At 27.4% G+C, this 14,113-nt stretch overlaps 1 protein-coding gene across 1 annotated transcript in view; it reads right to left on the bottom strand.

The window, feature by feature from the left end:
* The window catches only part of LOC100199383 (ribosome quality control complex subunit NEMF), an 88,521-nt gene that overhangs the window by 9,751 nt on the left and 64,657 nt on the right, over positions 1-14,113 (bottom strand). The window contains exons 20-24 of the mRNA XM_065805568.1: positions 10,306-10,494; positions 9,634-9,929; positions 9,350-9,464; positions 6,524-6,558; positions 6,322-6,418 (exon numbers count right to left, since the gene is read on the bottom strand). Coding sequence (XP_065661640.1) covers positions 6,322-6,418; positions 6,524-6,558; positions 9,350-9,464; positions 9,634-9,929; positions 10,306-10,494 — 732 coding nt within the window. The remainder of the gene's footprint in view (positions 1-6,321; positions 6,419-6,523; positions 6,559-9,349; positions 9,465-9,633; positions 9,930-10,305; positions 10,495-14,113) is intronic.

Here is a 14,113-nt window from a genome sequence, read left to right as displayed (position 1 = left end):
TCTTCTTGACTCTACCCATAGGTTTTTGCGTGTGCCTCCTTGATAGTGGCTATGCAACTCTTCCTGTTATCTCCTAATGAGGGTACAGCTCTAAAACTCAGTTTAATGGTTCTGAGGCAGGCCACTAGTAAGGTTTCACAAACTCTGTGGTAGCTCTCAGAGAGGCTGATTCCATCAATAGCTGCAAAATATTAGACTAGTTACGACTTAAGGTTAATTAACAGGACGTAGGCAATTACATAGCTCATTACTTAGGAGGCTGTGCTCTATCTATGAATGAGTCAAGTTCTCTTTAAACTTAAATCATGCCAAAAGTAATCCAAAATTTTAAACATAAAAAACCATTCTTGATCTGGCTCTCTCTCTTTACTCCTCTGCCAATATTGATGTTATTGGTGACTTTAATGCTCATCATACTAAATGGCTTGGCTCTAACGCCACTGACTCTGCTGGCACTAAAGCCTATAACTTCTGCATTTCTCAATCTCTTACTCAGTTAACTTTGTGACTCATTTTGATGATAACCCTAATCATTTACCTTCACTCCTTGATTTATGTCTTGTCTCTGATCCTAGCTTGTATTCAGTTGATGCTTTTATTCCTTCTTGTTGCTTCCAAGTCAAGCCTCATTCTACTCCATAGCTTTCTACATCTTGTGCAGTTATTATATCTAATCATAATCATTTTTTTCATCTTTTTCAGAAAAACAACTCTTTAGAGAACAAACAGCTATTTAAAGGTGCTGTCTGATGCTAAGATTCATTATTCTCAGTTTACTAAATCTAGTATCTTATCTCTAGTATTGTATATAGGCTTTAGAGACTTTTGGAAAATCGTCATTAACAAGGATAGGTTTAACATTCCATCTCTCATTTATGGGACTGATCTTATTATCTCTACCAAGGATAAAGCAGAACTATTTGCAAAGAACTTTTCTTCTAATTCGACTCTCCAATCTTATGGCCATTCTCTTCCTTCCATCCCAATTAAACAGGTCAACCCATTGTTAGACATTCAAATCACTCCAGCTTCTGTTGCTAAAGTCATATCTCAATTAAATCTTTCTACAGCTTGTGGTCCTGACAATAATCCTGTCATAGCCTTAAAAAAGTGTACTTCAGAACTCTCTTCAATTCTCTCTAAACTATTAAAAAAAACCCACGAGTCTTGTTTCCCTGCCTGCTGGAAATTGGCATCTGTTGCTCCAACTTTTAAAAACTCAGGTGAACATTCTGACCCCTCCAATTATCATTTGATTAGTCTTCTTTTTATTACTGGCAAGGTCTTTGAGTCTTTGATCAACAATTTTCTCAATTTTATTTTCCCATTTTTATTATATTCCCATTTTGAGTCAAATAACTTACTGTCACACAATCAATAAGGCTTTTGATCCCCTCTATGGCTGACTTGCTAACTGTTGTGACTGAAAGATTTTATTGTGCATTAGATGGAGGCAGAGAGGCTAAAGCTATTGCTCTTGACTTATCTAAAGCTTTTGACAAAATTTGGCATGCTGGTCTTCTCTATGAGCTTGTTCATATGGTATAACTGGGAAAGTTTTTGAGATTATCAAATTGTTTCTTTCTAACTGATTATTAAAGTCATCCTTAAAGACCAACACTCTTCTTGATTTCCAGTAACTTCTGGGGTAACTCAAGGTTCTATTCTTGGTCCTGTATTGTTTCTATCAATCTTACATCTAAAGTAGCTCTTATTGCTGATGACTCAACTTTATACTCCTGTCTTGATGTCTTGATGCCGCTGTAGTAGATTGGGGCTTGCAATGGCTTGTTACTATAACTACAACAAAACTCATTTATTTACTGCAAACAACTATCGTAATACTGTATACATTCCTATATTAATGAATGGCAACCTTCTCACTAAGTCCTCTTTTTTACATCTTCTTGGATTGTCGTTTGCTACTGACCTTTCATATATACAATTAATTGCTAAATTAGCATGTGCTCAGGTTGCTTCCATTTACCGTGCTCGCCATTTTCTTACTCCTGATTCCATTCTCTACCTCTACAAATCTCTTATTCATCCCTGTATGGAAAACTGTTATCATATTTGGGCTGGTTCTTCTAATGATGCTTGCTCTTCTAGGCAAGGTACAAAAATACATTGTAAACATAGTTGGACCTGCTCCATCTGGTAAGCTTGAGTCTCTTTTCTGTCATAGTAAAGTTGCATCTCTTTCTCTTACTATCATGGACATTAGTAATTTGTTTCTAATACTATCATGGACACTTCCTAAAGGAACTACCATCTCTAGTTCCATCAACTAAAATTATTGAGACATCACTTTAATATTAAAAATATTAAAGTGATGTCTCAATATTTAAAGAAATAATTAACTAATCAAGTCAAATAATAAAAATATTAAAGTAATGTCTCAGTATTTAAAAAAATAATCAACATATCAAATAAAATATTAAAAATAGTTAAGTGATGTCACAGTATATAATGAAATAATTAACTAATCAAGTCAAATATTAAAAATACTAAAGTGATGTCTCTTCTCAATATTTAAAGAAATAATTACTTTTGTTTAAACTTTGAACTTATTTTCTAATGTCTTATCATAACAACATGGAGTTATTTTAAAGCAATAATAAATAACAGCAAATTCCTTTACGTAGAACTAATATAGAATAAAATAAAAGACATAAATCCCTAAAAAATGAACTTAACATCACTAGTGCCAACCCCTAGGTATTGTTATACTTTTTATAACAGGTTTTTGAAACTTTTTAGTCAAGTTTTAGCAACAAGAGTTACTTTTAAAATCATAAGTCGTCTGTTGTATAATCATGTTTAAAGAATTACTTTAGAAAAAGATGAGACAGTGGAAAAATGTCTTGATAAATCTTTTTTGAATACGTAATCTGCATCCAACTGTTATTTAAAACCTAATGTCTAAAAAAACATTGAGACAAAGTTTGTTCACATTCTCCCAAAGATTATACTATTTATGATGCTGTTTCTGATCTATTTGTCTAATATTATTGATTTTAGTGACTTTACACTTAATGACTCATCTATAGAATCAGTGATCATGCTACAAACAAAATTTAAAATGCTTTTATGATATATATCATCATAAGAAAACCTGGGCTTTTTTATGATGCCATGTATTTTTTAAAGAATACACAAAAAAATATTATAAACATATAACTATGTTCCAACAGCCTAAAATTAAATCTTTGTTGTCATCATCTTTTCTAAAAACATTACTACAGCAGCTGCTTAAACAATTTCTTTATAACCGCAGTATTAGAGTCATACTCAATGGTCAACACTCTTCCTCATTTCCAGTAACTTCTGGGGTAACTCAGGGTTCTCCTGGTCACTCATTGGTCTGTATTGTTTCTTATCTACATTAATGATCTTCCTGACAATTTTACATCTAAAGTGGTTCTAATTGTTGATTTAAAAATTATTTTATTAAAATTTGAACTAAGAATTCAAGCTCTTCCATTTTTGATAAAAATTTTTGTGTCTCAGCTCTCGACGGCTACTTTATAATTATAATCATAATACTTATTTGAGATCATTTATAAATATTATTATATCACTTATAAATATTAATTTAATAATATTAATGAGTGATTCAAAATATTTTTCTAACATAATAATATAATATTTATTGAACCTGATCTTGCACACCATCTAGTTTTCGAAAGTTTTAGTTTTTAGAATTTCTTTTGAAATCATTTTGAAATATTCGTACATTTACAAAGTAATTTATGGCTTCTAGACAAAAATCAGCTCCTAAAGATCCAGCCAAGTTTAAAGAATGTCTAGCACAAAGAAAATTTTTTTGCAAATTTTTTCTCAACTTTTGCTTGCAGTCCATTATATTTTCCAGACATGTTAAATGGTCTCCAGACATATTAAATTTTTCCAGACAGATTAGATGCATTATTGTATGATAGAGATCTGCAATCTGAGAAGTTTACTAAAATTTTATTCAAAAAATTCAAACCTTTGGCTAAGTTTGCACAAGTGTGACAAATTTTTTATGAGCTGCAAGAACTGCCCTATTAGCTTGTGTGATTTTTCATGCACATCGTTATGAACACAAAGTTGATCATAATGAGATGCCATGCATATAATCTACTGAGAATCCAAAATATTTTGATATTTCTACATCTCTCACTACAGCTTTCAGAAAATATCTTGCCATTAGAGAAGCTAATTCATCACAAGCTGCTTTATATAAATAAAAAGTTTTTTCTGAACCAATGTAAACATAACTTTTAGTGTGTTCTGATTTTTTTGAATTAAAATAAAAATCAAAGCAATCAGACAATTTAAAACCATTCTCTAATATCAGGCCTTCCCAGGAGAGGCGTGCGGTCGGTCGCTTTGAGTGACCACGTTTATATATATATTTTTTGAGAGTTTGGCCATGGTTTCATAGCATATATTAATGACGCATTTTTAAAAAGGCGCTGAAAAAACCTAACTAAATTGTCGTATTATTTTATTATTTTTATTCATAATTTATTCCTATTATTAATATAAAAATATGAACATAAAAATGAAATATATATATATATATTTATACTTATTTAAAAAAATTTTTTTTTTTTTATTACAATTTTTTTTTTTATGTCTAGTAAACATAAAAAAAAATTTATTTATTTATATTTATTTTTTATTTATTTATATTATAATTATTTATAGTATATTTTTAGGTGTTGATTTTTTCAGCAACGATATTTGAGACAAGTCGAAAAAATAAACAGAAAATGTGACCGAAAACTTTTTTAATCTATTTTGAAAAATATGCTCTCCCGACGCGGGATGCGAATCCAGGTCTCCGCGGCGCTATGTAATGTCTTAACCGAATGAGCTAAACGTTCATATCCTAATGAAGAACCTTGTAGATAATAATTCTTCTAGAACTTAGAAAATATTTTTTGTAGAAAGACATACTTATGCGAAAAAATTTAAAATTAAAAAAAAAAATATGTAAAATAAAAAAAAATTTTGTTATAAGAAAAAAAAATTAAAAAAAAAATATATATATATTATTTTTATGTTATTATTTCCTTATTAATGAAAAGAATAAATTATTAAAAAAATTACAAAATAATACAACGAATTTAATTTGATTTTTTCAGCGCCTTTTTAAAAATGCGTTATTTTTAATATAAGCTAAAAAAGCGTGGCCGAGTTATCCAAAAAAAAATAAATATCCCTGTTCACTCAAAGCGTGCGACCGCACGCCTCTCCTGGGAAGGCCTGAATATTGTTGTTCTTTTTCAGTTTCATTTTCAAAATTCCTGTTTAATGTGTTGTGACTTCTTTGGATTAAATAAGTCATCAAAGCTTCTCTGTGTTCCACAGAATTTTCATGGCTTTTCAATTAAAAAGAAACTGCATTTCTCTAGCTTTAAAAGGCTATCCTGTAATAACAAGACAAAAATAAGCAATCTTCAGAACTTTACACACTAAGCATACAATATTTCATTTTGCTAGCAACTATATCAACCGCTTGGGGTTGTACCTTTCACCATTTGGTTTTTGAATCTTGAATAGCATTTTCAGAAGCTAATTGTTCTGATTCAACTTAAATTAATAAAAATTATTCTTAAAGTAAAGACAAAGTTTATTTGTTTACCTTAAATACATTATAACTTGAAATTCATGTGATCTTAAATTTAATAAATAAAATTAAATAAATAAAAAACAGAGATCACAAAAAAAATATTTTTAAAAATAAGTCTCTAAGAACCTTGGAGCATTAAAATATTATTAATATCCATTTTGGAGCCCCTAAAATTGCATGGCCCTAGGCTGCGGCTTAGTCTTGGATTCTTACCTTCCAGATACAATAGCTGAAGTTTTCATTTCACAAACAAAAACTTAATAAGTACACTTCATTTACTAACTGATGATCAGCTGATGTAAGTTAAAAATATGGCAAATAAAGATGATCTATATGGATAATAATCTCTGATAGACCCAGTTTGCCCTAAAGTTAATGATATTCAGAAGATATTGCAAGTTTTGTATGACTATATAACCTTCAGTTTAGTGATTAGTGATGAAGATATTCAAAGAGTGATACTAAGAAAATTTTTATTTAACAGATTTAATAAAGAAGACTTTTGGAATTGTTTTTACTATTCTGCACATAATATATGCATAATATTTTGAATAATATAATGTCTTTAAACATTTGCTAACTGGAACTATTTTCTTGGTTCCTTGAAAGTTAAAATTATCAAGAGTTTACTTTATATTAGAATATTGTTTTAGAGTTTACATTAATTTCTAACTTAATAATTTATTTTAAAAACTTACTTTATTTTTGATAGTCTTTTCTAATTTTTCTTTTATATTGTCTGAAGATTCAGGAACCGTGTCATTATCATTTTGTTTTACTTTTTTTTTAAGATCTCTATAAAATAAGTTTTCATCATGATAATCATATAAATCAATTAATCAATCAACCAACCAATTAATCAATCATCATCATCCTCATTATCAGCATCATAAAATTTACCTTCGCTGTTTGGCAGACATTCTTGGTTTGCGATTCTAAAAAAAATTTTTAAAATATTTTCAAAATAAAAAATAAAAACATTTTTTTCAAACGATCTCTTATTTGTTTTTTTTTTGTTTTAATTCACTTCTAAAAAGGTTGCAACCAATCATTAGGCTGCAACCAATCATTAGGCTGCAACCAATCATTAGGTTGCAACCAATCATTAGGTTGCAACCAATCATTAAGTTGCAACCAATCATTAGGTTGCAACCAATCATTAGGTTGCAACCAATCATTAAGTTGCAACCAATCATTAGGTTGCAACCAATTATTAGGTTGGCAACAGAAAGCTAAGATAAGAACTAAAAAGCAAGAAAGCGTTTGATAGAAGACTTTAAAAAAACTGTATGAGTCAAAAAAAAAGATACAACCTTACTGAATGACATTAATGAATTTAAGATTTGACTGATGTAATAAGTTATAATAATTCTCTTGAACAGCGACCATGTTAGTATTTAGTGCATTCAATATTCAAAATTTTTAATATCAATAAAACCAGTATTAAAACTATAAAAAAAACTAAAAATATGAGTAAAACTAAATAGTAAAAATTAGCTTTCTATTCAACAACTAATTCTGCATCAAAGTTATCATGAACAATAGTATTTAGACACAATGCTTCCAAGGCCATGTCACAACAACACTCAAAATCAATCAGCAACTTTCAAAAGCAACTTTTCTATACCATGAAACGTTTGAACAATGTATGCAAGCTACTCCAACAAGTTTTTAACTTGAGTAATATTGGAAAAGTTTTACCAATCTCTTGTGTATTTTGGAGTGTTTAATATTTATGTTTTTTTAAACACAATTTTAGTAAGAAATAGTCAGAGAGGTTTAAATTTAGACTGGAAGAATTGTAATTGGTTGCAAATATTTAGACTGGAATAAAAAATCATCCAAAACATTTTACATTCGTCAATTTAGTTATGAAAAGTTTACTTTATTTTCCTATAAACAGGCAATGCTTTATTGTTATTAAATTTTTTAAGCAAAATTAGAAAAAAACTTTAAATATTTTTTATACATTTAATACCAAAATATTGATATTAGCCAATACCAATAGTGATATTAACCCAATTCCTATATTTTAAGACCAGAAAAAACTCTGGTAACACTGGTATTTCAGTATGGGTACTACTGGTATTAGTTGCACTAGTAGTATTAAGGATGCAACCTTACATGGATGGATAGAAGTGCAAGTTTAGAAGGTAGAGCAGGTCCAACAACATTTTTGAACCTTTAAAAATGAGAGGCCTCATTAAAAAAACTCAAATAGTATTGCAGTATTCTGTACAATATGAGATTTCTATAAAAAGAGTAAGAAAATGGTAAGCCTGATAAAGGAAGGCAACCTTAGCATATGCTAACTTTGAAGAAGATTGATTTAGTAAAACCTTTTGGAAAATATCAAATGATCATTAGTACAGATGGAAAAAAAAGAGAACCAAGGATTGAACCTTGATAAGGATCGAACCTGAAGATAACCCAGAAGTAAGTGGAAATGATGTGTTCATTCCTTTCCAACTGCATTAATAATGTTGTCCATCAAGGACAACACTATTATTGCGGCGGAAAAGGGATGATTTAATAATTTTAAAAATATTCCCAGATACACTATATAAAGCAAATACATGGAGACAATCTCCATGGATTTTACTGAAAGCCTTCAATGTGTCAAGGGCAACAGCCTTTGCCTCACTGCTTCCATCCAATGAACAATAGAACAAAGTTTTATAATCATTAACATGTCAGCAATAGATTAAGAGAATTGAAATTCGTATTGATCGAGAGTAAGTTGTTGATTACAATTAAAATGATTATATCAGCAGCACATGAAGCAAACTCTTAAATAGAGTGAGACTTGACATCAAACTGGTGAGAAGAAATAAAAACTCTTCCATACCTGCGTGAATCCAGGAAAATATAAGAAAGGCACAATTTGAACAGAGAAATCAGCATTCAGCAAAAATATCAGCAAAACAAAAGATATCAGCCCAAGGACCACAACAATCACAAAAAAATAAAAAAAGTAAAATAAAAAAAACACACACACAAAATCTCAGTCAGCATTAAGCAAGCAGTAAGAAGTGCAATCTGGGTAATCTGATTTAGAAAATGTACAAAACAAAAGTTCTAGTGAGATCATAGCATGATTTATGAGATCATAGCATGGTTTGAACCAACTAAATGAGAACAAGAAGAAATTTTTAACTCATTCTACTAATTAATCCAATGTTGTAACAAAGACTTTCTAAAAAACATCTCATCAACATTTTATACCAAAAGCATTACATTTAGATCTGAAAATAGTTAACATGTGAACTTCACATTTTTTTTACCAAATTTGTGAAATGAACTGCTTAATACTATTGTGTCACAAATATACACAACAAAATAATTTAAAATGGAAAACTAATCATTTAATATAAATTTTAAAAGACATCTTTAAAGAGTTTAATATATACAAATAAATAAGATATATAAGTTTAATACATATCATTTAAAAATAAAGAGTTACATAGTTGAAGTTTTTATTTATTTAATCATTTAATACTATAACAAATGATTCAACAACCTGTTTAATAAATGTAAGCAGATAAAGCTTTTATTTTTAACTTCAGAAATTCCAAACTTTTTACAGTGAACATAAATTATACTAATAAAGCATAAATTATCATATTAAATTGTATTTATAAAACCATATATAATAAGGATAAAAGCTCTTATTTCTTTACATAACCACTTAAATAACCTAAAATATATCTGTTGTATATAATATACCTGTTGTTGCATTAAAGATTTTTGCTGTTGTGTTATCTGATCATCTTCTGATTTAATAGTATCATTTGCAGTGTTGGTGTTTAGTTTTCCTGATTTTTCAGGATGTAACTCAAACCTATCATTAAAGTAATAGATAAGAATATGTAACATACTTCTTATATAATAATACTTCAGGTATTATTATATAAGATTGTCATCAGTCGTCATCATAAAGTCTACAGTTTATGTCACTGATTGGTCTACAAGTATGACAATCCATAAAACATTTAAAAAATATTACTCACTTTCCACCAGAAACATGATAAAGCTGTATATTAGTATCAGGAAAAGCATTTTCAAAATCTTCTGAGTCTGATTTTATCTTCCCAGTGTCCCCTTCTTGTTTCCCTGTGTCAATTTTTATCATTTTATCATTTTTATTAGCCACTTCATTAACAAGTTCTTTATTTTCTAGGTTTGACATTTTATCAGCCTCCATGTTTTCTTCTGTTTGGATATCTTCTTTTGAGGAAGAGTCATTACTTTCAGATTCTAATTCATCATTTAATTGTTTTGATTCAAAGTCTTCAACTTCAATTGACTAGATCAAATAATATCAACAAGAAAAAATAAATAAAATAAAAAACAAACTCTTGTTATAATTACATTTATAATTACCTGTCTTTATCATAAATACAACTTCCCAGGTTAAAACTACACCCACCACACCCATCTCCTACACCCATCTTCTATTTATTGTAATTTAACCCATTCTTGTTTATAATTGTTATAACAAGACCTAACTACTTATTGTAACTATGTTTGTTATAACAAGACCTATAGTTGATCAATTCTTTTTGTAACTATAATTGTTACAAACAAGACCTATAGTTAAATATCTACTTAAAACAACTAACTTTTAATTTTGAAAATTATTCAATTAAAATCTTGGATAATAAATTTTTTATCATTTTTACCTTATTTTCTTGATCATCGTTGCTTTTCACTCTTCTATCGTTAACATGTCTACTTATGCAAGACTCATCCAATTTAAAAAGCACAGAAAATCCCATTATCAAATAAGAAGGAGGTAGAAAGTTCTTTTTCCCACGTATCATAAAACTACCAGTGGTTAGATACTCACCAGAAGGTGCAGTTTTTGAAACCTTTCATTTATTAAAATAATTTTGAATTTATATTAATATTGTAGTAAAGTAAAGCAAACAGGGAAAAATATCAAAAAAAAATTACATTTTTAGTATAGAAACACTTTATAACATGTATATACACATTTTAGTATAAACCTGTTTTAATATAAACTTATGTTAATATAAACATGTTTTATTACTAAAGGTTACATCAAAATCAATACATTTTACAAACTTATTTAAAACAAATGGTATGAAAATGGAATCCTAAGGCTAGCATTACTGAGAAAGCAGAAGAGCTTTACCCATCAAATTTTATTCTTTAAAGAACAAAAATCAATACAATTTCCCCTCTACATATTTTATCATCGTCTCATCATAATGGAGAAAATCAGAGATTTATAGAGAAAAAAATTTGAGTTTCAAAAATTGAAGTTTTTAAAAAAAATGTAATGAGAAAAACAAGACATAACTTTTTTTCTTTTTCTTAATAAAATATCAGAAAGAAAATTAAAAAAAAAAAAAATCTATTCTGTTTTGTTTTGAGAACAGAGCTCACTCCACTATAACTTTACATTTTTAAATAGTTTTTTTTTGTATCACCTGGCTAATGATTGCCTTTTGGTACGAAACAATTAAAATCAAAAAAAGTTGTATTTCCTTTATTTATAAATATATATAGAGTAGATTTGGGTATTATGAGCACCTTAAGCAAAAATTAGAAAATATTCAAAAATAATTCTGGATCCAAAATTTTTACAATTTTTAATCACTACTCATAATCCATTCAAATATTTTTTGGCACCTGAAACTTTTTATTAAAAACAAAGAAGCTTTAAAAAAGTACCAAAAGTGTTTATATTAAACAGACCGCTTGGTAAAATTAGCATGTTAAATGAGCTTAAAAAATTATCATTAAGAAAAAAATATTAATCTGACAATAAGAACTAATTTGTGGAATATAATGGTTCGTTATTAACAAAGCATATTACTAAAAAATCAAATTTCAAACCACTTTTTATTGAAACAATACTAGTTTGCTTTTATGCAATAAAAAGAAAAAAAATTAATTCGTTACTGTTTCAATTTTATTAACTCAAATCTTTTAGACGCTAAAAATACAAATTTTTTGAATTTAAAATACAGAAAGATATTTAGTATTGTTAAAATATTAAAGTTTTTTACTTTTATTCAAAAAGTAATTAAAACCACTGCAATTTTAGGACTTTAAATTAGGGAATTTCAATGAAAAATACTGGGTAATTTGAGCATGCTCATATTACACAAAAATGATATCTTTAAATAAAGTAGAAAATAAATGTTTCTATGCATTGTTTTACCCAAACAAAATTCTTTCATGTGCAATGATAATAATTTAACAACACAAAAAATTGAAGCATTTTAGCGTTTTAATTAGATGAAAGCTGCTAATTACTATAATATATAAATTTACACTAATTATACTGCTTCCCGATATCACCAAATAAAGACGACTCGAAAAATACAAAGATACTTAAACCTCACTGCTTTACTTTAGAAATCTTCTGGTATGCTCATAATACCAAGATGCTCATATTACCCAAATCTACCCTACATAATGCTCTGTTAAATAAATTACATAAATCATGTTTATATATTATGGGCACTTTTATACATACAAGGCTTTTTAGTATTTTATATACAAATAAAAAATAACAAATCATTTTTGGTCCAACAGTTGAACACTTTTCCCAAGTTGTTTACAGAATGGAGAATAAAACTTTTAACTCTATCAAGAATATTTCTATTTTATCGGAAAAAAAACCTATCAATAAAGTTATTAGAAAAAACAGAAACGCTTATAAAAAGGATGAGATAGAAGGTACTTTTTTTATCAATAGAAATCTACAGAACAAAGATTTGGTTACTTTTAACCTTAAGTTAATGAATTGATTGTAGTTGAAAATGAAAATTTCCTCAGCAAGTTAAAGAATTGATCTTAGTTGAAAATGGTTTATCAAATCTGTAAACTTTGGTAAAAAAAAAAAAAAATTTTTAATGTAAAAAATAAAATAAAACACCAATTTATTAATTAATCTTCACAATTTATTTTATGGCTGCATAACATTTGTTTTTGAAAATATATATTGTTTCTTTATAAACAATTTTTTTATTTTTAGGTGCCTTTAAATTTTAAATTTTAAAAAGCAATTTTATTCTACCTCAACATTTATGTAAACATTACAATAAAATGGAGTAATTATAATTGGTTGCTGTGTACATAAAACGACACTTTCCTCTTTTACATTCAACAAAAAATAAAATTGGAAGAATTAATTTAATAGAATTAAAAGTTGTTTTATTTAACATTATTGCTTAGCTAAAAAATATTCTTTGTTGCAATCAATGGGAAAAAACAGCAAAGAGCACACAAAATTTAGAGATATTAAAAATAAAAGTTTTAAATTAATTTTATAAGTTTGATATTGATTTCTATCATTCTATTACAGGGCTCGAATTAAGCATATTGCGATTGCTTTTCACACCTTCGCAATTAGTTTTTTCTTAAAAAAAGATTTTCACAGTTTTTTTTTAAATTTATTTATTTTTATTTTTTAATTTAGCATTTCTTTTGACCATTCTTAAAAGTAATATTTTTGCCCAAGTTTTTTTTAGGGGTTGTAAAGTACATCATGCTAAATTTATCTTTTGAATGAAAGTATGATCATTTGCTTTCTTGCGCAGAGATTTCTATTCAACATAAAGCTTTTGTATTTAAATTACTTTAAATCTCTGCGTGGAAGCCAATAATATTTAACAGTTATATTTAGTTTGATTTATTAAATGGATAAAGTACATCATAGTAAATTTACCAATAAAATAAATCAAAATAACTAGTTAACTTTAACTTACAATTCTTAACTATTAAAATATACTCAAAGACAAAAATTAGACATAGAAATGTTTCTATTTATATCTTATATGTTGTTAGCACATAAAAACAAGTTGTTTATAGGAATTTTTTTTAAATAGAAATCTATTTGAAGTCTATTTTGAAATCTTATTTGAATTAAAGACATTTAGTCTCTAAAATTCTATTATTCAAATAATTTTTTGATTGAAATTAGAAATAAAATAAAAAATTGGAAAAATTAAAAATTATTTTAACGCTCAATAATTATAAATTTATTTGCAGCTGTGTCTGTAATACCCAGTGGCAGTGCGAGAATCATTTCTGAAAGTTAAACTTAGATCTAGCTACAGTAACAATATCAGATTTAGAACATAGTGCTAGTGAGGAAAAAAGTTTTACTTAAAATCGTACATTTTGAATTGTTAATTATTTTTGTTTCTTGAAAATAGTTTCTTGAAAAACATTGAACCAGTGATTATTGCAAATGTTAAACTAAAAATTAAATTATAAAAAATTTAAATTAAAAAAAATAAACTATTTTAATTCTGTTCAAAGAAATTTTTTTCTAAAAAAATAATTTAAGCATATACTTAAACCAAGGATGTTTTAACAGATGGACGTTTAACTCATTGTTTAAAAGTCAAGATATGTGCGCTTGCAATTATTATAAATAACAATAGCCAAACGATAGGAAACATTTGCGTCACGTGGAAACTCCTTTATATGATTATACATCAAAATGAT

Source organism: Hydra vulgaris, chromosome 09, assembly GCF_038396675.1.
Source record: "Hydra vulgaris chromosome 09, alternate assembly HydraT2T_AEP".
NCBI lineage: Eukaryota > Metazoa > Cnidaria > Hydrozoa > Anthoathecata > Hydridae > Hydra > Hydra vulgaris.
This window is presented reverse-complemented; position numbering and strand designations above follow the sequence as displayed.